The sequence below is a fragment of the Paroedura picta genome, chromosome 1, assembly GCF_049243985.1.
Source record: "Paroedura picta isolate Pp20150507F chromosome 1, Ppicta_v3.0, whole genome shotgun sequence".
Taxonomy (NCBI): Eukaryota; Metazoa; Chordata; class Lepidosauria; order Squamata; family Gekkonidae; genus Paroedura; species Paroedura picta.
The window spans coordinates 70215229-70242363 of NC_135369.1; the positions used below are offsets into that span (position 1 = coordinate 70215229).

At 40.3% G+C, this 27135-nt stretch overlaps 1 protein-coding gene across 1 annotated transcript in view; it reads right to left on the reverse strand.

Moving 5' to 3' along the window:
* DNAH8 (dynein axonemal heavy chain 8) overlaps window positions 1-27135 on the reverse strand; it is a 201985-nt gene that overhangs the window by 118273 nt on the left and 56577 nt on the right. The window contains exons 26-40 of the mRNA XM_077342050.1: window positions 26287-26473; window positions 25294-25490; window positions 24169-24295; window positions 18952-19187; window positions 18754-18858; window positions 16857-16970; window positions 15164-15226; window positions 13834-13934; window positions 11257-11394; window positions 10526-10766; window positions 7486-7685; window positions 6396-6549; window positions 5685-5848; window positions 4232-4334; window positions 2794-2898 (exon numbers count right to left, since the gene is read on the reverse strand). Coding sequence (XP_077198165.1) covers window positions 2794-2898; window positions 4232-4334; window positions 5685-5848; window positions 6396-6549; window positions 7486-7685; window positions 10526-10766; window positions 11257-11394; window positions 13834-13934; window positions 15164-15226; window positions 16857-16970; window positions 18754-18858; window positions 18952-19187; window positions 24169-24295; window positions 25294-25490; window positions 26287-26473 — 2235 coding nt within the window. The remainder of the gene's footprint in view (window positions 1-2793; window positions 2899-4231; window positions 4335-5684; window positions 5849-6395; window positions 6550-7485; window positions 7686-10525; window positions 10767-11256; window positions 11395-13833; window positions 13935-15163; window positions 15227-16856; window positions 16971-18753; window positions 18859-18951; window positions 19188-24168; window positions 24296-25293; window positions 25491-26286; window positions 26474-27135) is intronic.

Genomic DNA, 27135 nt, shown 5'->3' on the forward strand with positions numbered 1-27135 from the left:
TGTCCAGGATAAAAACTCAGAGGGCCCAATCAGGAGCTGCGAAGCAGCTCCTGATTGGGCCCTCCGAGTGTCCATCCAGGGCCAAGCAGCCAATGGGGAGGCGCGCAAAGTGTCTTCCTATTGGCCCCTCACCAGGACAGACCAAAATTCCATTCACCCAGCCCAGTCTGGCTGCCAGTCTGCTCCTGACCACCGCAGGGAGAGGAGGTCAGCAGGGCTGCCAAGGGGGATGAGAACAGAGGCTGCGCCAGCCCTTTTTGCCCCAACTGTCATGTCCAACTGCAAATTACTTCAGAACCCTGACAGAGCTGGCCGGAGGCTGCAGCGTGCTCCCCCTCCCCCCCTGCTGCGAAGGAGCCTCTGACAGGCCCTGACTGAGGGAAGGAGGCCTTTCCAAGAGCAACGCAGGGGAGACTGAGGGCCTTCCTTTTGAGGGGGGGGGGACTTTCCCCTTCTGCCAAACAGTTGCCTGACAGGGAGGCTACAGAAAAGCCCCTTCTCACTTAAAATACTGCTCTGGCTGGGGGTTAGACACAGCCAAGCCATGTGTCTTTCTTCTTTGCAACTCTCTGCAGATTTGAGGCCACTGCACAGCATTATTCTGCAGAGGAAGCTGGCTCTTTTGTCTCCTGGTTCATCTGCACAACAACCCTGTGCAGTAGGCCTCAAGTCTTTCAATTCAACAACAACCTGTGTGGGAAGCCTTAAATGTTTCTTCTCTACCACAACCCTGTCCAAAGTAGCCCTTTCTGCCTGGGGAGCTGATCTTTATACTCTGCAGGTGAGCTGTAATTCCAGCAGCTCTCCAGGCCACACCTGTAGGTTGGCTACCCCTGGGTTGGAAATATTCCTGGAGGTTTGGAGGTGGGACTTCAAAATCGTACAATGCCTCAGAGTCCAGCCTTCAAAGGAGCCATTTTTGCCTGCAGTTGGTAGGGAGTGTCCCTCCTGGCCTATGGGTTATGGCCAGCCCTTATCAGCAACTGTTTGTATTCTGGGGCGCAGACAGGCAGACCAGCATCAGTCCTGTGAGTCTGGAAAGTGCAGGAAGATCTAAATAAATATTTACAGCCTGAAACTAAATAGAGAACAAGTAAATGTCTGGAGACACATCGTAACTGAAATAGTAACTGGCAAATAACCTTGGCCTGGCAAATAAAAAAACAGTATTAAAAACCTTACTAAGGTCAAGACTGCTGTGCACAGTCTTCCTCTTAGGGTTGCCAGCTTCCCTGTGAGGCTCGCTACCCCACCTCCCTCATGGGGAGTCTGCTATGGGGAGAGAAGGGGAAGACGATTGGAAAATGCTTTGAGACACCTGAGGCCTGCTGGGTCACTGCGGCCCATTCCCAGTTCTCTCAGATCTCTCACAGCCCCACATACCTCACAGGTTGACTATTGTGGGGAGACGAATGGAAAAGGTGTTTGTAAACCGCTTTGAGACTCCTTTGGGTAGTAAGCAATAGGGTACAAAAATCCGTTCTTCTAAGGAGCAACCATGAAAGAAGCATGTGGCCACATAACATTTTACCAACAGTGAAAACATGGGAGACAGAAGGAACTGGGTGGACACCTGTGTACTGTGACTACCCCATGTGTATTAGGGCAGAGGGGCATTTCGGTGAATGTGGCCTAATTCACACAAGAAGGGAAATGATACAGAACTGGGGAAAATTGGTTGCCATGTAATCTTCCCCTAAGAAGAGTCTCCAGTCTGATTTTCCCTTCACACATCTGAGGACATGGCTCTGGAAAGCTCCTCTGTAACTACTATGCCACAATTCTCAAAGGTCAGTCCTCTCCCACAATCAACGAACATTCCACACCACAGGTTCTTGACACCCATATCTCCACACCCATGGCCTCATTTGCCACCATGCCACCACAGCCTCCCACACAACACACATGACAACCCCATGCCCTTACAGACTGGACAACTCCTCCCCTTCCTCTTCCCACTGCCAAGCTCTAGCGCCCGTTGTATTCTTGGAGACAACGGGCTTTGCCCCTAGTAAAAAATAAAAAAGGTGTTTATCTGTCCCCAAGATCTTTTAAGACTTGTTGAAAACTATGTCCCATGAAGAGCTATAGAGGGTGTTGAACAGGTCAACATTACCCAAGAATTTATTACTGCTTTAAAAAAATATATGCCCAGGTATTGGGACTATTTATTCTACTGTAACCTCTCTCAGTTTAAAACTATTTTCTCTTAATATCTTCCTTTCTACCCATTTTACAGAACAGGCCTCTTTGTTAAGTGTAATAAATACACCAGTACCACAGTTTCAGAGATGGCAATAAAGTACTTGTGTTTGTTCTTCAGACAATTTTGAAAATGAAGAACTAAGCAAATTATCCAACCTAGCCATTTTCTCCAGAGGAAACGATCTCTGTAATCTGGAGATTCGTTCTGTAATCCGCAGTCCCCACCTGGAGGCTAGCATTCCTGTTGGGCCCTGAGGGCTACTGCCACAGTGGAACAACCAGCATATATGTGTATGTATATATGAGTAGGTAGGTAGGTAGTTAGATAATATAGATATAATAATAATATATAATAATTATATTTATAGTTATATATTTATTATTATATAATAATATTAATATATTATATGATTATATAATTATATAATTATATATAATATATAATATATAATATATATTATATTATAATTATATAATATATTATAATACAGAATTTCTTTTTGACTTAGCCAATTTTCTTAGGGGAGCAAAAAAAGGGACTAATATTAAAATTCCATATAGAATTAGATAATAAATTTAAAATTTTACTGGAATCTTTTCTCCTTCTCTTGAAATGACTGCCAGTATGCGATCATAATCCTTGTGATGAAATTCCACTTCATTTATGTTGTCTGACAAACCAGGCAGGTGTGGCTGAAAGGGGAAAAAATTATAGAAATATCTAGACCAGGCTTTCTCAACCAGGATTTCATGAAATCCCTGAAAGGGTTTCCTGAATGGATGGGCATGTTAAATATTAATCAGGTGATATGACTATATATGGTCATGTCAACCCACCCACCCCCTCCTAAAATGGTCAGTGATGGGCCTGAAGGGGGTGGGAAGGGAAGGAGCTCTGGGTGGACATGTAGAAGCTATCCTTCCCAATCATATTCTGCATGATCGCACCACTTCTGGGGTTTCTCAAAGGCTAAAGAATGTTCCAGGGGTTTCTCAACAGTAAAAGAGTTGAGAAAGGCTGATCTAGACAAAATGATTTCACAAAGAGGCTCAACCTTCCTAATGCTGTGACCCTTTAATACAGTTCCTCATGTTGAGGTGATCCCCACCCATAAAATTATGCAAGTGGTCTTTCACAGAAATTAAACCAAAACTGACCAATGGTGTTAAGATTCATTGCTCATGATTATATATAAATTGTTTTTTCCGGGGTTTCTCAGTTCAGTTCTGCCTCTTGTCCCACCGAGCTGCACTGGCACCTGGAGCGCCTGGCAGGAAACTGTGCTGGAGGCACTGCTGGAGCGGCTGGCGGCTGAGCACAGGCACTTGCAGGAGGAACAACAACAGTGGCAGCACCCCCCCCCCCTGACCAAGCTGCTTGCCCTGCCACGACCCCTGTGAAAGGGTTGTTCAACCCCCAAAGGGGTCGCAACCTCCCCGGCTGAGAACCACTGATAAACATTATCTGGTTTCAGAATAACTGCATAACCATTATGGGAATCACCAGATTTGTCATAATTATCAGTATGAAGAGTCAACCAAATTTTGTCTTAATGAAAAGGGAATACCAGTGTGAACCCAGAATAGTGCAGGAGTTAATTACAAGTTTTCTTTGAATCTCTCTTAAATATTTATAATGAAATAAAAGAACACTGACCCTCTTTCCATCTACCCCCTTTTCTACAGTGACCTTTTCTAGTATTTATGGCATCTAAAACCAACTTGCTAAATGAAATTTTTCCAAAAGGTTTTAGTTTCCCATTACAGATTAGAAACAATACAAAGCAAAACACTTAGTATGTATAAATATAAAATCTTTTAAAATTTTAAAATAGTAATTTTATCTGAGTTAAAAAATCCAGTCATATTACAGGATCATCTTGCAATGACATTTAGTAATGCATACACATGATAGAAATTAGAAATGAACTTTGATTAGTGGTGTCTTTTATACCTTTATTTCTATTAAGGTCATCTTTGTCCATCATTTTATAAATGCAATTTTGAAGATATACCTGGAACACACCTGAATAGTATGTGAATCACTAGCTTGTCCAAGGATTTCTAGAAGAGCAGGGTCAGAGATAAAAAAGAATCTGGGAAACAGCAGTCTTTTCTTTTCTAAATACCTTTAAAAAAAAGAAAGTTTTAAGAAAAACATATTTCTTTATCTTAAAATGTATGTATTTTATCATATTAAAGTGCCTAAAGCTCCAATGTCTTGGGAGCCAGATACAGCTGTTTTAAGCATTCCCCAATATGGCACCCAACCTAGGTTTCAGGAAAAAAGATAAGATCAAATGAGAGCTAGCATGGTGTAGTGGTTAAGTGGGGCAGCTTCTAATCTAATCTAATTCTAATCAGTGGCTTCTAATCTGGCAAGCCAGGTTTGATTTCCCGCTCCTCCACATGCAGCCAGCTGGGTGACCTTGGGCTCGCCACAGCACTGATAAAGCTGTTCTGACCAAGCAGGTTCTGTTGATAATCTGAGAAGAAGAAGAGTTGGTTCTTATATGCCGCTTTTCTCTACCAGGAGGAGTCTCAAAGTGGCCTTCCCTTCCCTCTCCCCACAACAGACACCCTGTGAGGTAGGCCAGGCTGAGAGAGGCCTGATATTCCATGTAAGTTAGATAATGTTCAATGTAAACCGCCCAGAGCTTCAAAGAAATGGGCGGTATAGAAATATAAATAAATAAATAAATAAATAAATAAATAAATAAATAAATAAATAAATAAATAAATAAATAAATAAATAAATAAATAAATAAATAAATAAATAAATATTACTGTTCAGTCAGAACAGCTTTATCAGTGCTGTGGCAAGCCCAAGGTCACCCAGGCAGCATGTGGGGGAACACAGAATCAAACCCGGCTTGCCAGATTAGAAATCCGCACTCCTGACAACATCAAGCTGGCTCTTCCTTCAGTGTTACATTCAAACCAAAAATAAAAGTTAACTTCTTGTTCTTTTTTATTCTGCCCTGTGGGCTAATTGTGGGAAAGAAACCCACACAGGCTAAGATCTGAATATATATATGGTGGCAGTGTGTGAATGGAACAGTTATGCATCCCCAACTCTTTTAACTCTGCACAGTGTTTGATTGAAGGGTAAATTCTTAAAGGGCTCTGTGCTACCCTATCTGTTGATTTCTGTGTAACTGAAAGAGAAGATATGAAATGGTCATGGCTCCCTCTGTATTTTAAAAGAAGCAAAAATGATGGCCTAACCTACTTGTAACCCAGAACCTAAGAGAGGCTGTGGAGCGTGGTCAGCCCTCTGTGTGAGTGGAAAGAATATGTCACAAACTCTTTGACTCTCAATGACACTATAAATAATATTAATTAAAAATAAATTGCTAAGAAGGAGATAATTTTCTTACAACCTACATTAATACATGATACCTAAGACAATACATTATTACTTTATTCTGACTATTATTAAAAAACACACACATTTAACAAAAAAACATTATTTGTACCCTGTGAGTGACTTCTGGCACACTTCCAGCTGCTCATGCAAATGTGGTAAAAGCTGGCCCATGGTCTCATCTCCAACACAACAGCTAACAACATTTGGATTTTCATGAGCTCGTTGCATTATTTTTATCCATGATTTGTCAATGTTTTGAAAACGTTTTGCTTCCTAAATAGAAAATCTGGAATAAATCTGTGAATTTGTATCATAGGACACTACCAAGTTAAACTGGCACTAAGGCAGTGGTTCTCAACCTTCCTAATGCTGTGACCCTTTAATATAGTTCCTCATGTTCTGGTGACCCTCAACCATAAAATTATGCAATTGTTCTTTCACAGAAATTAAACCGAAACTGACCAATGGTGTGAAGATCCATTGTTCCTGATTGTATATAAATTGTTTTTTTTTTCTGGGGTTTCTCAGTTCCTTTCTGCCTCTTGTCCCACCGAGCTGTGCCACCACCTGGAGTGCCTGGTGGGAAACTGCACTGTGCTGGAGGCACTGCTAGAGCAGCTGGCAGCTGAGCATGGGCACCTGCAGGAGGAGCAGCAACAGTGGCCGTGCCCCCCCTCCGGGCCAAGCTGCTCACCCTGCCGTGACACCTGTGAAAGTGTCGTTTGACCCCCAATGGGGTTCTGACCCCCAGATTGAGAACCACTGCACTAAGGGATGTTTAAAGAATACTATTTACATAACAGAACAGTTAAAGATTTACCTGGGGTAACTGCTTGGCAATATCTCCTCCTACAAAAACAGCTTCAAGGTAAACCCAAAGGTTTTGTACTACCAGCCATTCTTCAATTATATCACTGGAGGTACTGAGTTTGTATACCCAAGTCTGAATATCTTTTTTAAAAGGTGCATTGTATCTAAAATAGGAGACAAAAATTAGATCAATATGTTCAATTACATTTTTCACATTACTTGCTAAAATACCATTAACAGACTATTTTGACTTGATTCATCCAAATGTTTCTACAGTCCATGGTTTGGCATAGGCAGAATGCTACCCGTGGGTGATACAATCTTTCTCTCTTGATTGCACTTCCACTGCCCTTTCAGTTCTGCAACTAACCATGGTTGAACTTGCATCAACATGAATGAATGCATCACCTCAGTTAGTACAAAACCAGCAACAATGTTTGGAACTCGGTTTGGAAATAGGGTTGCTAACCTCCAGTTGATGCCTCAAGTTCTCTTATAACTGAACTCCAGACTACAAATATCAATTCCCCTGGAGAAAATGGCAATTATAGAGAGTAGACTTTGTGGCATCACTTTGTGGCATCACTTTGTGGCATCACTCCCCCTTCACTCTCTCCAGGAAGTTCCTGCCAGTCTTCAAGAATTCCCCAAGCTAGTGTTGCATAGTGTCATTTGGATTAACTATCATTAACATTTACCTGTACTGTTAATCATAGTTCTCCATAACAGGAGAGACAATGCACTTTAGATCACATAAATGGGTGCCATGACTTCTGCTAACTTCAATCCAAATATTATTATCTATTTCTGATTATCCCTACAGCTACCCTTGTCACTTCTCGGCAGCTCTAGGAATCATCATTCACTAGGAACTCTGTGGTCAGAACTTCCTGAAAGTAGGCAACTCTCCTGTCTGGCAACCCTAATAGTCATTCTGCAAGAACTCCAGTCCCCAGTTGGAGGGTGGCAACCCTAACAAGGTAGTCAGTTATGCTGGGATATCCCCCCAACATCCTTGATGGAACAGCGGTGAAGTTAGGGACAGGATAAAACTATATTAATAAAAATGCAAAAACTCACTATAAATTGCTTTAACCTACCTGTTGCTAAGTAAAGAGCCCAGGATCATTAAACTGTCTTCCATCAGTGTGATAATTTCAAGTGATTCAGTTCCCTTGAGGAGCAATTCTCCTCTTCCCTTGAATGCTGAAAAACTGAGGATCTGGTTTGCCCAACTGTCAATCACCTGAGCCAGTTTAGCTTCAATATCTTTTTCTTTTATAGCAGATATGCAAATGTCCTGGCAAGCAAAGCATATTCATATGATATTTAAATACTAAAAAGTATCTAGATGTGCCTAATATATAGGTGATCAACCTTGTTATAAATACTGTGCATTTTCCCACCACATGTTCATATTGTTGTTGTTGTTGTTGTTGTTATTATTATTATTATTATTAATTCAATTTGTATGACCGCCGCTCTCAGAAACTGGCTCTCGGCAGTTCACAATATTTCAATACAAATCAGTACATTAAAAACCATCAAAATTCCCCATTAAAACTCCATAAAAATTATTCAGTCACAATGATGACGATTAAGAAAAAACTATTCCCATACAGGCCTACTGGATGAGCAGAAGGGAGTGGATGGATAATTGGGCATAGGGTGGAATGATCTGGGGAACCAGGCCAATCTAATACTGGCCTCCCCCTCCAGGGAGAAGGGCCCAATCTTAGCCTCCAGGCCACCACCTGGCCTCAGACAAATGCCTGTGGAAGAGCTCTGTTTTGCAGGCCCTGCAGAACTCAGAGAGCTCCGACAGGGCCCCCAGCTCTTCAGGGAGCTCATTCCACCAGGTAGGGGCCAGGACCAAAAAGGCCTTGGCTCTGGTTGAGGCTGTATGTTGGCCCAGCTAGCTTCTTGCTGCAAGAGGGGGGGAAGAGGCAGGCGCGGCCACTGGCACGTCGGCGGACACAAATGCACATGCGCAGAGCTGCCACGCATGCGTTTTAGCGCCCCCTGGTGGTGAAAACACACATGCGTGGCACCCGGGCTGCCGGTTCTTCCCCACTCCCAGAGGCAGTCCTCAACCTTAAAAAGATTGGAGACCACTGCTGTATGTTATTTCCTTCAAATGGTATTTTCAGAACCAATAATGTTATTAAAGAGCCTATTGTCTTGTACCTGAAAGCAATTCTAGCAAGCCATCAGGATATATATACCACTGATCGATTTATAGTCATCAAAAACACATGATACTAAGGGCCATTCTGCACAACTTAAATGTAGCCGAAGTTTACATTTTGTAAACGCTATTAATTTAACTTTCTGCATGACATCGTAAACAAACTGCAAAACTCCTGCCAAACTCCAGCAACCATCGGAATTTTATAGCGCTTAGGGGGAAATCCAGAAAAGTGGATTCCTCCCGAAAAAAACACTACACTTCTGAGCACAGGCTGCAACACATCAGCAAAAGACATGTGCGTTCTCAAAATAGTGATAGAAAGAATGTCCCTTCCTATCTCACGCCCCCAAGCTTCCGGAGATGCGATCGCCATTTCCCCCCCTTAAACCAAAAGCAAAAGCAACGAATAAGCGAGGCTTCTTTGGCTGCAGTCCCTCCACAGAAGCGCTTAACAGTAAAACAAAGCTCCCTTCTGCAATTGTCTTTAAAGTTTCCGAGCACAATACAGCCTCCTGTTCGACACTGCCCGTAATTTCGGCCAGAAATTGTACTCCTCGGGGGGGGGGGGGATTTTTTTTTTTTACTTGTAAACAATTAAGCGCCAGCTCCTACAGCTGCGAAAAAGGTCTTTCTAAGACATTGAATGAACAAATATTTGTTGCTACTGGTGTTTTCAGGTTTTTAAAAAACAATTTTTAAAGGGAAAGGGGCTTTTGGGGAGCACGAACACAACAGTTCATTGGCTGTTCTGTTTGAGTGACGGCCAGGGGTGGGAAAAAATGTGGAAAAATATTGCCTCTCTTGTTGTGATTCCGGCAAGATCGGAAACCTGTGGGGAATGAATAGACTGCTACTGGGACTTCAATATTCCGCTAGAATTGAAGGCGTGCAGAATGATGAAATTCCACAATTAAATATAGCGTTTCTGCATACTGCAAACATTAACAACATTGGTCGTTGTGTGCAATGGCCCTAATTTTTAAAAAAACATTATTTTCTTGCACCTGTTTTTTGGATGAACTTTCACACGGTTAATTATACTCATTCTTTCTTTGGCCTCCTTTTGCCTGAGAAATCTATGGCCCAATACTTTGCCAATTTATTAAACCCTTTCCATTGCCGAAGCTTTCATGCAGGCTAGAATGAATGTTTTTCCAACAGCAGTACTGTTAGCGAGATATCAGGACACTTCTTATGACCAAAGAATGTGTGCTTGCCATGTTGGTGAATCTGAATCCATTTCTCACATACTTTTTTCTTGCCCTTTATTTTATAAACAATGCTCTTCCTTGTTGGGCCCTCTCTTGCAGATTGACAAATCTTCTGCTCATGATATTAAAAGTTATTAGTGGACACATCCTCTGTGGTAATGGAATATGTAGCAGAATTCTTAGCCATCATTCATTCATTCATTCATTCATTCATTCATTCATTCATTCATTCATTCATTCATTCATTCATTCATTCATATACCGCTCTCCCCAAAGGCTCAGGGTGCTCAGGGCGGTTTACAGGAAACAGGAACAGATAACAATATGGTAACAACAGGTGATAACAGTAATAACATGATAACAACAATAACATTAGAGAATGATGGAAAAGCAAAAGAGTCTCAGCTCAACTCTTACAGCTCTGATAAAGGGCACAATCTTGTACAACTAAGGATTTTGGTGAGAGAACACCTAAATATTTGGAGTTTTATGGTTACTCTGGATAGTGAGTTTGCACTAAGTGAAGGTGCTGAGGTTTTGATTTTAATTTGTATTTCTGTTATGCACTCTAACTTAACCTATGAAATGCTGGTTTTGTTTGCCAATAAAGGTTTATTGAGGTTGATTGATGTTTAATTGTCTTTTCCAAAAACATAGCTTTGATTAGTGCTGGTGTGAATCCTTTGTCTGAACATAATAAAATGGAAGCTTAAGTTTGAATTATAAAATGGTTCTTACCTCAATATCATCCTTGTGCTTAAGAAGTGGCGCTTCCATGATATTTCGAAGGCAAAAGGAATCAGATTCTACATCAAATGGATGCGAAGTAGTTTCAGAAATACGGTTCCAGTGCCTCAGCTTCATTGCTTTATTGGTCATCATTTCTAACAGTGGGCATGATTCACTGAAATCATCTATTCTTTTTTTAAGATCTAAATATGCTTGCCAGTCTTTAAGCCCTTTGGGTAGTTTGCGGCACCTTTAGTAGAAAAAATAATGCAAAAACAACTCAGTTATAAGATAACAATATCATTTTTTTTTAATCCCTAGAAAAATTTCTTTAAAAGGAAGGTGATGCATTGCACTCTAAAGAATTGCATAGCCAAGATCAAGCAGATTTAAGTAACAATTTCAACAAAACTGGAATGACAGCTATGAAGGTATGCATAACTGCTACTATTGTCTTCCAGTTGGTGTAGTGGTTAAGAGCAGTAGCATCTAATCTAGCCAGCTGCGTTTGATTCCCTGCTTCTCTTTTGGGCAATGAAAAGCAGGTTATAAAAACTAACTCTGTAGTTGCTTAGAAGCTATGAAAGGTCACAAGGAAGAGCCATTCACTCAGAACATATACTATGATGTAAAGTGTACACTTTGTCAAACTGTGGATTATACAGCATAATCTATAAAGCATATCCTGTTAAAATATACAAGTAGAGCCAACTGCTCCTTAATATAGAAAGAAAGCTTACCTGTTCTGAAAATCCAGAAGTTCAGCATTAATTTTTTCAATGTCTACATCTCCCCAAAGGATTTCATAATACCCACTAATATTATTCATCACAGTATCATACAATCCATACAATTTTTGAAGCAAACTAAGCTCCTTTCTACAAGACAAAAGCAGCAGTGTTTAATTAGACTCATTAGGATAACAAGATTATAAAAGTATAGCAAATACATTCTGAAATATAAACCCATAGGGCATACAATTGAAGTTGATCTCAGTGTTCTCTAGAAACTCTGAAATCATAAATGCATTCCAACTGTAATTTAAGCACTGTGAAAAATTATTTTCAGGCCCCTAAATTCTGTACAATAGACATTTGTCTACAAGCTACATGTGGACAAATAGTAAATGTTAAATGATAAAGAATTGACAAATTAATTGGTGTAGTCGTTAGGAGCATGGATTTCTAATCTGGCCGGCCAGGTTTGATTCCCCACTCCCCCACGTACAACCAGCTGGGTGACCTTGGGCTCGCCAAAGCACTAATAAAGCTGCTCTCACCGAGCAGTAATATCAAGGCTCTCTCAGCTTCACCTACCTCACAGTGTGTCTTTTGTGGGAAGAGGAAAGGAAAGGCAATTGTAAGCTACTTTAAGACTCCTTCTGGTAGAGAAAAAGAGGTATATAAGAACAAACTCTTCTTCTTCTAAATTATCTGTATTTTATTTATTTACTAGAGGTAAAGCTCATTGTACCTAGGAATACAATGGGTGCTAGCACAAACACCTGCCCTGGGACCTTCCTGGGTTCTGCCCCCCCCCCACGCGTGCCCTGGTCATTCTTGAGATCCAGTGTGATAAAGTGGTTAAAGAACAGCAGACTCTAATCTCAGGAGCTGGGTTTGATTCCTGACTCATCCATATTCATCGAGCTGGGTTGCCAATTTCCAGATGGGAGTCTGGAAACCTTTAGGAAGATGAAAGAGAGAAAGACTGGATGAAAGAGACAGAAAGAAAGAGGGGGGAGTCAAAGGAAGGCATCAGATCTCCTGGAGAAAAACAGCTGCTTTGGGGGGGGGCACTGGCCCTCCTATTTCCACCCCCATACAGCTCACCACTGTCCCCACCTTCCCATCAAACCTCACATCTTCCAAATGCCAGGCCAGAAAAGCTGCAGGAGGGGGGCTGCCACCTTCTGCCTTCTCCTCCACATTTAACAAAGACTGGGCAAGGCAGGAAAAACCCACCACCAAATCTCCCAAAGGCCAGGCTGCTTGGGGAAGGCCATGGAGGAAGGTGCTGTCTCCTTCAAACCCCCTCACATCTCCCAATGCCCAGGCTGGGTGGGAAAGGCTGCTGGATCTCCCTAGACCCTCTGAGAGGGAAGGTGAGGAAAAGCAAGGAGTGCTCCGATGGCCAGCTGCAGGGACATGGGGAAATATTGTGAACCTATGTCTGGTTAGGGAGGACTCCTCGGATGAAAAACCTTGCCAGGAGCTCTAAACTTCACCTGAGTCTTAGCTAGATGAGAGCTTAGCTCAGCCAGATGTTGAACATGCGGAGAGCTCTGACCAGCAGGAGGGAATGAAGCTGCAGACAAACTAGGGCTTAGATTCCAAAGTTGTTTCAGGAGTTCCTCTGCTTGGCCTCCAGCTGCAGCTCCCTATCTTGTCAACCCACCTGGCTCACCTGAGCCAATTAAGCAATTCCAGCTATGTGCTGGAAGACAGCTCCAGTCTAAAAGGCACCATACCATGTTAACAAGACAACTGCTGACTGCAGAAGAATGTGCGTCATCACAAAGTGAGGATTGAGAGGCTGCTGACAGCCTGTATTAACTTGATTTTCAGATTTTAGCCCTGGATTTTAGGATATTGTAAAATAAAAATTATATTATTAAAACCTTATATTTCAAGGGGAGTCTAAGAAATTGCTTCTTGTTTATTAATGTCTCTAGATCAACTTGTAATGTTATTGTTGTCTTTGCACACATGATTTGTTTGTCCCATGGATAAAGCATGTGTGAAACATAAGGGCCCAATATCTGTTCAATTCCATAGTTCTTAAAATTCTCCCCAAATAGACCTCTACAAATTATCATTCCTGTTTCCTCCTCCATTATTGTATTATTTCTGACATGTAACAGTTCCAGTTCCCAGATTATATTTGCATGTCTTAACAACCCTTTTTTCTTTCATTGACCCCAACCACTAACTTTTTAAATTCAGTAGTTCTTTGATTCTGCACTTTGGAAACATACCACAAAGCTGTCCTCTCTTTTCATTCTTTCTAGGGTGGTTTCATCCAAACAACTTTTGAAGGAGTTTAGTTCTGAAGACTGTACTGGCAGTCTTCAAGCAAAGGTTGGATACACACTTTTCTTGGATGCTTTGGGCTGATCCTGCGTAGAGCAGGGGGTTGGACTAGATGGCCTGTATGGCCCCTTCCAAATCTATGATTCTATGATTCTACTATATAATATTTTCAGTGGACAGTAACATAAGTAGGTACAATTTCTCTATCACTGCCTTCCTCTATCACTGAAGCTTTTCATCAATGCTCAGTTTATTCTGGCAAATAGAGCAAATTTCCACAGTTACCTGATTTTATGTAAAATCTCATAGTCCGTGACAGGCAACCCAAAGAGCTGCTCACCAGATGAATAAGTAACAAATTTCCTCCACAGCTCATCAAAATTAGCCTAATAAATATAAGCATAAAAATTAATAAAGGATCTAGATTATGCAATACAATAATTGTGAGGTTTTACTACATGTTTGTCCAGCATCAAAACTCAGTGTTCATTTTTAATTAACACAACATATGGTGTTTGTGATAAATCCTTTGCATTTTATTCTCATTTGAGAAAATAAAGATTGTTGCCAAGAACTGAACAGATATGGAAGAAAAAAAGCCCCAGTGAACCTTTTAAATCTGGAGTTCTTACAAGCTTCACAAGAATTTCTATACACATGGAAAATGAGTCACTGTCTGGGGATGAAACAACATAAAACTTGTTCTTATGGGAGGCTAACATGAACATTTTCATTATTTTGCAAATCCTGAGGAGCTCTTATACTGATTTAAATAACTGTACAAGGGATGGGGCTGTGACTCAGTGGTAAGATTTCTGTTTTACATGCAGAAGGCCTCAGGCTTAATCCCTACCACCTACAGTTGTTTTGTTTTTTTAACTCAACTAGTAGGCAATGTGAAAGACCTCTACTCAAAACCTAGAGGCCTACTGCCAGTCAGAGTAGATCATACTGATTTTGATAGATCAATGGTGGATAGCTTCATTTATTGATGTATACACAATTCATGATGGTGGGATATCACAGTGTTCAATAAAAGTTATGAATTCCTCATAATGCAAAATATATAGACATTGGAAAGCAGACAGCAGAAATTGCCTAGTGGTAAAAAAGTGATCAGGAGGCAATAATTCAAAGTCCATTCATTTAGAAAATAAAGCACCTAGAAAATGAAATAAATCCAGCCAATAAAGAGTTCTTTGATCTACCTGTACAACAGGCTTTATGAGGAAGAATCCCCCAAAATTATTCTACCTCCTAATTTAAAAGTTTTTATGATCTTTGTGATTTTGGAGATTCTGAAGGCAAAATATAATAGCATGATATCTTGTACAGAATACCACATTATTTACATGAAATGAAGACAATCCTGAATATGAGGAACTTCAAAAAAAATTTATACACATGAAGTAGGTTTTTTACATTACTGGAAATACTAATTCATATGGGAATTTAAGACAATCCTGTCTTTTTTGAAGGGGTACCTGAGGTTTACGTATGCGTAAATACTGTAATTCTAATGACTGAAATTACTTTTTGAATAATTAAACAGCAAAAAGATTGCTGAAACTATATTTGATATAGTGATTAAAACCTAGCAAATCATTCAGCTTACCTGGAATACCTGTAATCTATTGCTAGCTTCTTGAGGTGGTGTATTTGGAACCATGGGTCCTTCCTAAAACAGAAGTATGGCCAATGATGAATAGTAGCTATTTATAACAGGCCTTATCCCCTATTTTCACAATCCTTCAGTGAATTGATCATATGAGTGCTAGGGCACAGGTGTATAATCTGTTCCACCATATATTTCTGAAAAGGCCTTGGAGGAGGAGCATGTCTCATGGCTTAAGTGCCACTCAATGTTTAATACCCCCTCAGGGTGACTGTCCCACCGCTGAGTGCGTCCTCCTCCAACTGGCTTGCCTGTCTGTCCAGTGGCCAGCCAATCGCCTTCTGTCCCACACCCCTGACCACCCCTCCTCTTTCCACTTCCCTCTGAGGCTTGGAGGCTGCAGATCCCTGCTGCATGAGAGCTGCCCCTGCTGATGAGCTCCATAACAGCTGCCTTCAGCCTTTCCAGATCCTGGGGGGAGAGGGAGGCTATCCACAGAGTTCTTCCACCCCCACCCCCCCCCAATTTAGAGCCTGTTGTATTTCTGAATGCAACGGGCTTGGCTCCTAGTGTTATATATATGTTGGAATGTATCCATGCTTGAATATATAAGAGCTATCAGAAAGGTATATTCTTCTGCATCTGAAGAAGATAGCTTTTGAAAATATATTGGATATGCCATGTGTTATAACACATTCATTCTTGAGTAGCAGTTGTTTTGATTCTCCTGATGATGTTTTAGCTACAAATATTCTACCTTATCCCTGGGTCTAATGGAGGAGCAAAGAGAAATATATGTAATCCCACTGCCCCACAGCAGGTAGAGTCATTAAAATAACATGTGAACAGCACTTTTTTCATATACATAGTTATTTTGGAACCAGCGCGATTATCTAAAAGTAAATATGCTTAAACTGAATTCCAAATGACAGGCAGATTTTAAACACTAGAAAATCTATCAAAGTTGTCCATAAATACCACAACAGTTAGTAATTACTTGGCAATATTTACAAGAACATATTCCTTCAGTTGCTTTTTTTTAAGTATCAACATGCCATAGTTAATAAAGATTACTTACATTGGTCTTGGGTTTTGAGATATTTTTAGAAGGATGTTCAATGTATAGATAATATTGTTTGACTGAAGAAGTTAATTTATAAAGCCTGATGTATCTGGATGAAACCTGGGACCCATGATCTACAGAGGGCTGATTGTGAGTACCAGACATGCGTAAACACACAGAGCGAGCAATCCTAATCAAGTCCCGTTTTATTAAATGGGTATTATTGACAAGGAAATTGTTTTTAGGATTGCAGCCAGAGGCAAGATTTCTTTTTTTTACAGCAGTTGCTCATTCCACATTGAGCATTGTGCTGGAGACACCGTAATCTTTGGATTTTTTCCCATGTGTGCAATAAAAATGTTCTCGTTATTAAACATTTTTTCTTATAATTTTGTCTTTATTTATTTAAATTTATAGACTGTTCTCTCTGAGAATGTATTTCTTCGTATAGGATAGCAACAAAGCTGTTTCTGATCAGAGCTATATAAGCCTGTTAAAACCTCAATTGAATGCAATTTAAAATTTCAAACCCACTTGCCTTTTCTGAACCTTTGTGCTGTGTTTAACATGAGACAAAATGAGATAGACAATGAAAAAAAACATTTCCCAAAAGTCATGCAAATATATTACCATCTCATATGCTAGTTCATAGTTTGATACATCTTCACGGAAAACCTCAACAGCTTCCAATAGTTGAGCCTTAAACTTGGGCTGCACTTGAATCAATTCGTCTTGAACATTAGACTGAAATAGAAGTAAATGTTCATGTGTTATATGTACAGAAGATTAATATCACCTGTTGTCAATTTTATCTATTGAAAGGTTGATTCAACATCCAGAGACTCATTGAGAATTGTCTAGGAAATTTATTTTCAAAGGTTGGTGTATCAGAAGCATTCTAAAACAGATAAACTGAAGTATTACAAAGCATTTGATCAAGAAGGAGGAAGTCTGCAACTATCAGGCAAGATCTGAGGTAATCTGGTGCAAGTGAAAAGGAATATGAAGAAAAGGTCCAGCTGGCAGGCCCTAATTCATAATATGCGGCGGTGACTTACCTGAGCCACCATTTGCCAGGATGGAGGGTGGGCCAAGAAGAGCATGGCACAGGCGACCTGGCTGGAGCATCACTGAGCATGCCTCTTGTGGTGGCATGTTCAGCATGTAGGAGGCAAGGCTGGCTAGCCCTACTATGTATAGTGCCAGGTGCCAGGCCCCTGCCTCTTTGCTGGGTGCCAGATCAGCAGACCCCTCCCACCTTTCCTGTTATAAGGTTGTTGTTGTTGTTTTTGTCACAGCAGGTTTTGTAAAATGAGATGAGCCTTTTTTGTGAGGAACCAGTGTGCGATTGGACTCCCCTGGAAGTGGGGCCTTATTAAAGTGGTGGTTGCATGAGCAGGGAGCTGACCCGGTGGGGGAGGCATGCTGCTTCTGCCGCACAACCCCAGGGGGATGGCCAAGGAGGTTTGTGCCCTTTGGCCCCTTCCCATATGGATTGTCAAGAGTATGGGGATCCGTGTTCTCCCGGTGGGGATAAGTGACAGACTCCATGGGGCCTTGGATGTGCGGTAGCAGCCAGTGGGCTGCATACATCACGCTCGTCATCATGTTGTGCCAACCCTCCATCATGGAGGCTATTGAATAAAGCTGTGGACATATTATAAGCCATACAAGGTATTGCATCTTTGCCAGAACTGGTCTCCTACCAGGCAAAAGGAAAAGCCTTACATTGTGAAGGCTTGAGTGGTGATCTGGTATTAGAGGTATATGTCAGAATATTAAATAGGACTACTCAAAAATCTTTCACAAGGCAAAGACTTTCTATAGAAGTCATTATAGTTGAAAAGCTGAATAAATGAACTATAACCATATCCAGCTGAATAGCTTCAGAGGAATTCATTAATCAATATTATTTATTTATTTAGAAAAAAGAAATGCTGCCTCTCCTGGAATGTACCTGGGGCGACTCACAAAACAAAAAGATTAATAAAAATCAAAGCATTATAAGGCATTAATTAAAATACAGCATTAAAAACACAGCCCAGCATTTTAAAAGACCATAAAAACAGCTCCCTGACAGCTTAAAATATGTTTCCAAACTTAAATAAGTATTGTTTGTTTGTTTGTTTGTTTAATTGCCTGCCACTCCCTGACAGCTCGTGGTGGGTTACAAAATAAAAATAAACCCTTTATTAAAAATAAACCCTTTCGCTAAAAGCATGGGTAAACATAAACATTTTGGTCTAGTACCTAAGAGAAAGCAACATAGATACCAGGTAAACCTCAAGGAACAGGGTAACCCAGAAGAGTGGTGCCACTACTAAAAAGCCCTGTCTCTGGTTGACACATAACTGTACCTCTGAAGGCGGAGGTTCAGAGAGCAGGATTTGTAATACAAATCTTAGTTGGAGGCCTGGAAAAACTTTTTTTGGGGGGGAGGATTGATTTATACACCTCAGTGTCAGCTGATATTCATTATTTATATTGTCAGAAATAAGAGTATAAAAGCCTACTTTCATATACTTACTGCTTTGCTTTGTAACTTGTTAAAAGAATACCGCAATGTATCAACTCCTTCTGATTCTTCTTTTGTCACTTCAACTTCAAATCTATTTAAAATTGTATAGGCTTCCTAGATGAAACAAAACGGGAATGCCACATAATCACCTTTTCAGAAAAGTTCAACATCCATAACTAGGATCCATGGGAGGGGGAAGAACCTTACTTCAATGGGCCCCAAGGTCATATCCATTTCTATTTCCTTGTCACGTATGTTAGCTAGAGCTTCCATTGCAAATCTGACATCATCCAAATCTCGAATCGGTCGAGACAGCTTTTTCAAATATTCTGTTATAAAGATTATCATGTCTTGCATTTTCTTCTTGTATTCTTCATTTAAATAGCGACAGAGTAACATTTTCCATGCTTTGGCTTCAATTGACAGAGCTAGTTTCATTGGTCCTGTTAAAAATTATGATCTCAAGGTTATTTATATAATTGACCATCAAAGAAATTACACAAAGTCCTTTAAGACATAACAGTCTAAGTCAAAAAATGACCATATTTAGACATTAGATCTAAAGAAACTGTAAAAATAGTTTTATGTTGCCAGACATTTTTTGTAGTGTTTATCTCATACTACAGCCCTCACAGGAATGGCCTTACTTTCCAAATTTGGGGCTAAACAACCTATATCTATGATGCTAGGAGATGGGTTGGTACAAACTGAACCATAAAGCAAAATTCATCACAAATGTTGCTGTCCTGCATAGTGCAGGGGGTTGGACTACATGACCCATAAGGCCCCTTCCAACTCTATTATTCTATGATTCTCTAACTCTTATGTTTTTATTTATTTATTTTTATACTTAGATTTCTATGCTGTTTGTAGTTTGCAAAGAAAACTTTGTGACAGGACTACCATGATGAATTTCTATGAACCTTTAAAGCAGTTTGTAGTGATTTGTAGGGGGAACAGAAAACAGAGATTTTAAAGGACACAAAGTCCCTTTAAATCCCTGCTTTCTTTTCCCTGCAAAAGCTGCAAAAACAGCTGAGTGGCAAGGAGTTGCAGCGGCTTACTGGGACTCTGTGTCCCTTTAAACTCCTGTCTTCTGTTCCCCATGAAAACTGCAAAAACAGCTGAGCAGCTGGGTGGTGCTTTCCATCACACAGCTGTTTTAAAGGGATTGCACAAGACAGCCCCAAACAGTGGGGTGCAGCTCCCTACCACAAAACTCTTTCTGGGCTAGCTACTGCAGGACCTTTAAACTTTAAAGGTCTGTACCAGACAGCCCCATACAGCTGAGCCCAGCTTTTTTTAAGGCTTTCTGCAAACCCCATTTAAAGAAACTGCTGTAGTCCCTTTCTATGGAGTTTGCAGGGCCATAAATCAACCACTTTTGTTTGTAAACAAACTTCCTGGTTTCATTTTTGAAACCACAAACTGCACAAACCACAAACTGAACTGCACTTTCTTAGTTCATGCTCATCCCTAGCCAGAGCCTTAATCTGGACATGGTAAGGCAAAATCTGGTGCAGGACTTAAAGAACTTTTCCAGTGCAAGTTGATATTTTGTGCATGTTTGTATGTGTGGAAATAAAAATGAATTTTAAAAAGCAATGTTAGATGTGATCAAACTCTTGTGCATGTCTAATCAACTTTATGAATCATGGTTATAGTGAATAAAATATTTGGATTTGATAGATTCCTGATTTGATAGAGCCCTGACTGCTCTTTAGAAGGCCAGATCCTGAAGATGAAACTCAAATACTTTGGCCACCTCATGAGAAGGAAGGACTCCCTGGAGAAGAGCCTAATGCTGGGAGTGATCGAGGGCAAAAGAAGAAGGGGACGACAGAGAATGAGGTGGATGGATGGAGTCACTGAAGCAGTAGGTGCAAACTTAAATGGACTCCGGGGAATGGTAGAGGACAGGAAGGCCTGGAGGATCATTGTCCATGGGGTCGCGATGGGTCGAACACGACTTCGCACATAACAACAACAAGATTCCTGAATGTTTAAATGTATTCTGCCACTAACAGACTTCCACTAATCTTAAGGACTTTATTATCTCCAAAGCCCTTTTCAGGAGCACCTAAAAATATATAACTGCTTTTCATGTGAGTTAAAATGACTCTGCTTTGTCATACAGAGCAGGATGGATGTTTCACAGGCACATGTGGCCTAATTTGAAACATTGTCATCCTATTTCCTTCCACCACCACTCTCAAATAAACCTATACTAGGGATAACTTTTAAATAGTATAAACTGGAGTGGCTTCATGGAAATCTGCTGACTTCCCCTGAGGATGTTGGGTTTATAGGACGATTCTTTCAGTATAAATATCTGCTCAATTGCTCTCCCTTTGAATAATTAATTTAAACATTCCTGTTCCTATTCAGACAAGAATTCATAATATCATAATTTTGTTAGGAAGTTTAGTAGACATAGCCAACATAAATCCATTTCTTTTGCACTATTCCTGGTGGTCTATGCCCCTCCCTCAGAAAGGCAAGCAATTAATAAAATATTGTTATTGTTGCAGACAGAGAATTTGGCTGGATGGAGTCACTGAAGCAGTTGGTGCGAGCTTAAATGGACTCAAGGGAATGGTAGATGACAGAAAGACCTGGAAGATCATTGTCCATGGTGTCACGATCGGTGGGACATGACTTCAACAACAACAATTGTTGCAAAATGGCCATTGTCATGTAAAATGTATTTTAAAATAAATTTCCACTAATACCATTTTTTAAAATTTAGTGATAGTCTGGCATTTCCAGATTAGGCTATACTTTTGTTCTCCTCACATCTCCCCTCAATACCAAATTAAGGTACAGACAGAGGAAAAGCTGAAAATGTACAGACAACAGGAAAAGGTAAAATAAAGATAACATGAAAAGTAACCTTTGGTAGCTTCAGCTATTCCAAACCTTGCTTCAAAAACATATATTGTAAAAATGGGAAAAGGCTACAGACAATTAGATTTTTCCTTTGATCATGTCTATTTAAACATTTGTATCCACCGATTACTGATTACTGAATATATTTGTAAATATGAATTATGGACTCTCAGCAGCAAAGCAAATCACATACTTTAAATATAAATCTGAATTAGTGCATTTTACAGTGTTAGGTCTAATAAACAAATAATAAAGACTATGCATGGGTGTTTTGCTTTGTTTTCACCATGTATATTGGATTTTTTTAGTCATTCCATATTGATTTTCTTCCCTTCACTGTTCAGTTCACTTCCTGGCTGCTGTTTCTCTGGTTTTCTGAGACTGCATTTGTACAGATTTTTCCTTTGTTTTGCTTCCAAGTCAGAAGGTAATTCAAAAGTATACAGATTACCTCCCCACCTTTTTGTCATCCCCCCCCAAGGGTCACTCCCACACTCACATCAAGGTCATTTAATTTATACCTGCCACTCCTGGAACCAGCTTGTGATGGCTAACAGATAAAACCCCACAGTAAAATCCCGCTAAAAAGCAAAAATCCAAACAATAAATACCAGAAAGTTGGCAGCGGAGTAAAAGCTCATCCCCATCCCCAATCACAGAAAACGTAAAGAACATAAGATGCCTTGGGGTATTAATAGGCCATAGTCGAATCTTACTTGCTTCTGCTGTACTCCCCCTTCATCCTTAACACGCCCGCGGCGCCACAGGCGCCGCGGACTAAATAATTCGGTAAGGGCTTTGTGGGAGGGCTTTGTCCGTGATGAGGAAGGGGCTTGATTGGCCCCTTCCTCTGGACAGACCATCGGGCGGGCCAATTGGCAGGTGCTTTGCGCCTGCCGATTGGCCCGGCCGATTCCCGCCCTGCTGACAAGGAAGCAACTGCGAGCTGCGCAGAGCACGGCTCGCAGTTGCTCCCTTGATGGCGGCCTGATGTGGCGAGAGGCACTTCGCGCCTCTCGCCGCATCAGGCCGCTGACAAAGGGAACCCCGCACGGCTGCCGGGGGCTCCTTGCCCGACGGCCTGACACGGCGAGAGGCACTTCGCGCCTCTTGCCGCGTCAGGCCGCTGACAAAGGGAGCCCCCAGCAGCCGCACTCCGCACAACTGCCTGGGGCTCCCTGGTCTAGCACCCGCTGTATTTAGATTACAGCGGGCTTGATTACTAGTTGGTATATAAATTCCATTCCCCTTCATTTTGAAATTTTTATATTTTCTGACAAGTGGCATGAGTCTTGTGATAGGATACTATTGCTAGTCTTGGATCAGTAAATTATTTAAAAAGTAATTGACAGATGGAAAATTGAAAAGAGCTGTGTGGGGTTTAGTTCCCTGCTGTTATTGGTCTGCAAGCAGGATTGGGGAGGAGGCAAACAGCAGGACAATAATAGAAAAGAATTTCAGTGCTACATGCAAACAAGATAAAAGCAGAGATCATCAGTTCAGAATGAAATTGACTTGAGATGTAAATAAAAAGAGATGCTGTGATGGGAAGCCTAAAGCTTTGGAAACATTTTTTCCTGTTAGTATACAAAGTTTGGGGAGGGGGCGTTTTGGAAGCCTAACATTAAAATGGCAGTGAAACCACATGGACCTTCTACAAACTGCTGAACTTCAGAATTGCTTGAGATTGATTCATTTGGTGGACAGAGTGCAATATGCATGGAACAGGCTCTAAGAAAACTGCCAAGATCATAACCCCTGTGCAGGATCAAATAAGAGAATCACAAAGAAAAAAAACACAAAAAAAATTGCAAGGAAAGACAGAAAATTAGCATTACTATATAACTGTGCTAGGGCATCAGTGAAAATACATTTTTTCACATTTAGTGGCACAAGAATTTTAAAAAAATCTCTGGAGCTTCTACCAGAGGACTTCTCTATACAAATTTCAGCCCCATGCAAAGTTTGATAGAGTTGCAGCTTACTTTGCACAGGTGCATGCGTGCACATGCATAAACAATGCCAATAACGAGAGCTTGCAATGACAGTGCATTCTGTACATTCAACATATTCCCCCATATTATGAGATCATGTGACTTCCATTTTTTTTAATTGGCCAGTGACACAGAAGAGAATCCCCTAATGCTTAGCAACATGGAAAATAAGACTTTGTAGATGCTTGTCAGTTTAAAAAAAATTCTGGTCAAATATCTGATTTCCCCCCTTTGCCTGCATTTATTTCTGTTCCCTTGTGTTCAATGAACCTGATCCACAATGATTTACATGGAAGGTGCTTGCTGGACACTACTGTGCAGCTGTGATAGGTCAATTGTGTAATTTAAAAAAAAAACTTTGGATGCTACCTCCTGCATGTTACAAGTGACATTCCATTCTGATTTAGAGAAGTGTATTTTTAAAATTGGAGCTGCAGAATAAATACATTGGAGGAAAAAGAATGGTGCATAAGGTGGACACAGAGTCCAAAGATTAAAAGGTTATGACTCTGAAAATCTGCAAGAAAAAATTATCTCATACCTGTATTCAGTTCAATGGGGCCAACAGAAACTGAAGGTTTTAAATCTTCTATCTCTTGTTCAAAGGTCGCATAATGAAGAATTTCTGATCTGATTTCTGTCAGAGAGGGATTACTGGCCAGAAATTGCTGTGCACAGATAAAACAAACCCTTAATAGATATTCTTTTGCTGTGTTAAAATGCTCCTCAATTTAATATTATTACTTAAAACATTACGCATGAATTTTGCCCCATGCATATAACAGATACAGGAGGCCTAAAAATAACACTTTCCCTGCTCCATTAGCATGACATCTCCCCTATAATCTTAAAAACAAAAGAGAAGCCATATCGCATCAGGCCAGTGGCCCATCCAGTCTGACACTCTCTGTAACACAGTGGTCAAAACCTAGGTGTAAACCTAGGAGGTTTATAAGCAGAGCCAGAAATCCAGAAGCCCTCCCATTGTTGTTCCCCAAGCACCTTCTCCTGACTGTTGCCATCTACCCACAACTAGGCTATCCCAGGAACCTGTCATAATTGTTGAATGCCATATTCAAATTGGGAATAGCTCTACATATCAATTTCCATCCTACATGTACAGTTGTGCCTGTATGTGCTTTTCCCTTAATGTAGGTGTAGGAATTTGAGTGCTATCTTTGTAATTTTGGTGCAAATAAGCACATGAAGTTGTCTTATACTAAGTCAGAGCATTGGTCTATTAGGGTCAATACTGTCTACTCTGATTGTTAGGCTTTCCAGGATCTAAGACAGAGCCACAACAGAATTTTTTCTGCCAAAAAAGTCAAATAATGCATAATAAACTTTTATTTTACCCAGAGGACACATAGTAGTGGTATGTCTATGCCAATGGGGCAAAATACAATGGGGCAAAATGCCAAAGGGCTGTTTCAGGTCAATAAAACAGTGCAGGGGAAGAATTTTAATTCTCCTCCCCTTGTGTGCTATTGGAACCCTCCATAACTGCTATTTACAATTTTTAAAAAAGCTCATTAGGCTAGTACACCCACATTCCAGCACTGAGTTTGTTCCTCAAAGATTCCATGTGGTAACCTTTGAACCAAGAACCACTTAGGATAATAGCCATCTTGCAAAAATGGCTACAAAAACTCATAGATCAACTAACCTGAACTTTAGCATCTCTGTCTTCCGTCCACAGAGCTTTATATTTCTGGAAGTCAAGGAGGGCTTCACTAGCTGCTTTCCGTACAGAGTTTACTGATGAGGACAGAAGCACAACCAATTTGGAAATATCTTTATGTTCTGCAACACCTGGATAAAAATTTCTCAACTTTCTTGCTGGAAATGTCTCTTCTACTGTTTCTGAAAAATAAAGAATGTTTACCATAAATGCTGCAGTGTCTCCCCACATCCCACCCCTCAATATATGAGCCACAGCATCTACAAAAATCTGCACTACAAGCAAATCTTTGTTTTCCTACTTAGTCTCAAGAATTGGATTACAATGGGAGTGGATTACAATGCAGATTTTCAGAGTTATGTCCCACTTAATTATAATGTTTCAGAACCAGAAACTACAATCTCAGGTGTACTATAAGAACTTTGTTGATGATTGTAGGTCTAAATTTCCTCTTTAGACATTGCTGATTTAACAGCACAGAGTAATAGAAAACAGTACAAACAATGACATTAAGGTGTTACTTGGTAAAGTGTAATGGCAGTTCACCTTATCAAAAATCCCTCATCAGTATGAGGTACAGATACATTAACATTGCAGTGCTTTTGCTAGTCTAAATGGACAAAAACACATTAAAAGAGTAACATTAAATTTGATTTACACAGCATACAATTTTTAAAATTAAAATCTCTAATACTTGAAAATTAGAGTGCTATCCTAAACAGAGTCCTGCTCAAGTCTATTCAATAGAGGTTATGCCCAAGAAAGCACTCTTCCAGGCTAAGTATAGTTTCAAAGGATAGGGCTGAAATATATTTATTTATTTATTTATTTATTAAATTTATATACTGCCCTCCCATACAGCTCTTCATAACTACATTTATAACTACATTAAATTTATATACTGCCCTCCCATACAGCTCTTCATAACTACTTCATAACTACATTTCATAAAAAAGGTAAAGCAAGCAGTCATCGTACTTTCTTCTTTTTTAGCTGTTTTTACCCCTGCTTGGCTAGGCGATCCTTGTAAATTGGCCTCCAGCGTTATATTAGATTTTGGCTGGCGTTGCTGTCCCCAGTGTGCCACACCCCGGCTAACATCCAGGGTCAATTGTATCATGCGATTGATGGACTGCTGGATATCATCTAAACTTGGCACCATTATCTATACAAAATGTAAAGGTATGTTTCAGGCAATGCAATAAAATTTTCTTAAACACAAACTGGAACTTATGCAAACATTTTGCTACCAGCTATATTCTTCAAAAAAATCACACATGAATGGCCTATTCTGATAATCGAATAATATCCAGCACAGAAGACTGGATTCCTCATTTACAGATTGGTTTTCCAATCTGTAAAAGAAAAGAAACAATTTCCTATACCATTCCATTACACTGCTCATATTAGACAGTTTTTGCCTGTAAGCTGGTTGGTAACTATTAGAAACCTAAAACAAAACCATAGGGAAATTGCAGGGAAAATCTGGGCTGCTGCTGCTTCTCCCCACATCAGCATTGCATTTCAAAGACTTTGCTGGAATGGGGGAAGTGATGCTTGGGATCCCCTTATGAAGTCCTGGACTTTTCATGTTGTCTGTCAAGTATGACAAGAGTCTTTCACACTATAATTTCATCCCATAAGAAATATGTCTTCAAGAAGGGGGAAAAGGAAGATCCGAGTAACTACCAACCTGTCAGCTTAATGTCTGTAGCTGACAAAATTTCATAACAAATCATCAAGCTTTGGTCCTTGAGCAGCTAGAGCAGATGGCTGTAATGACTAAGAAGCAACATGGCTTTCTCAAGAACAAATCATGTCAAACTA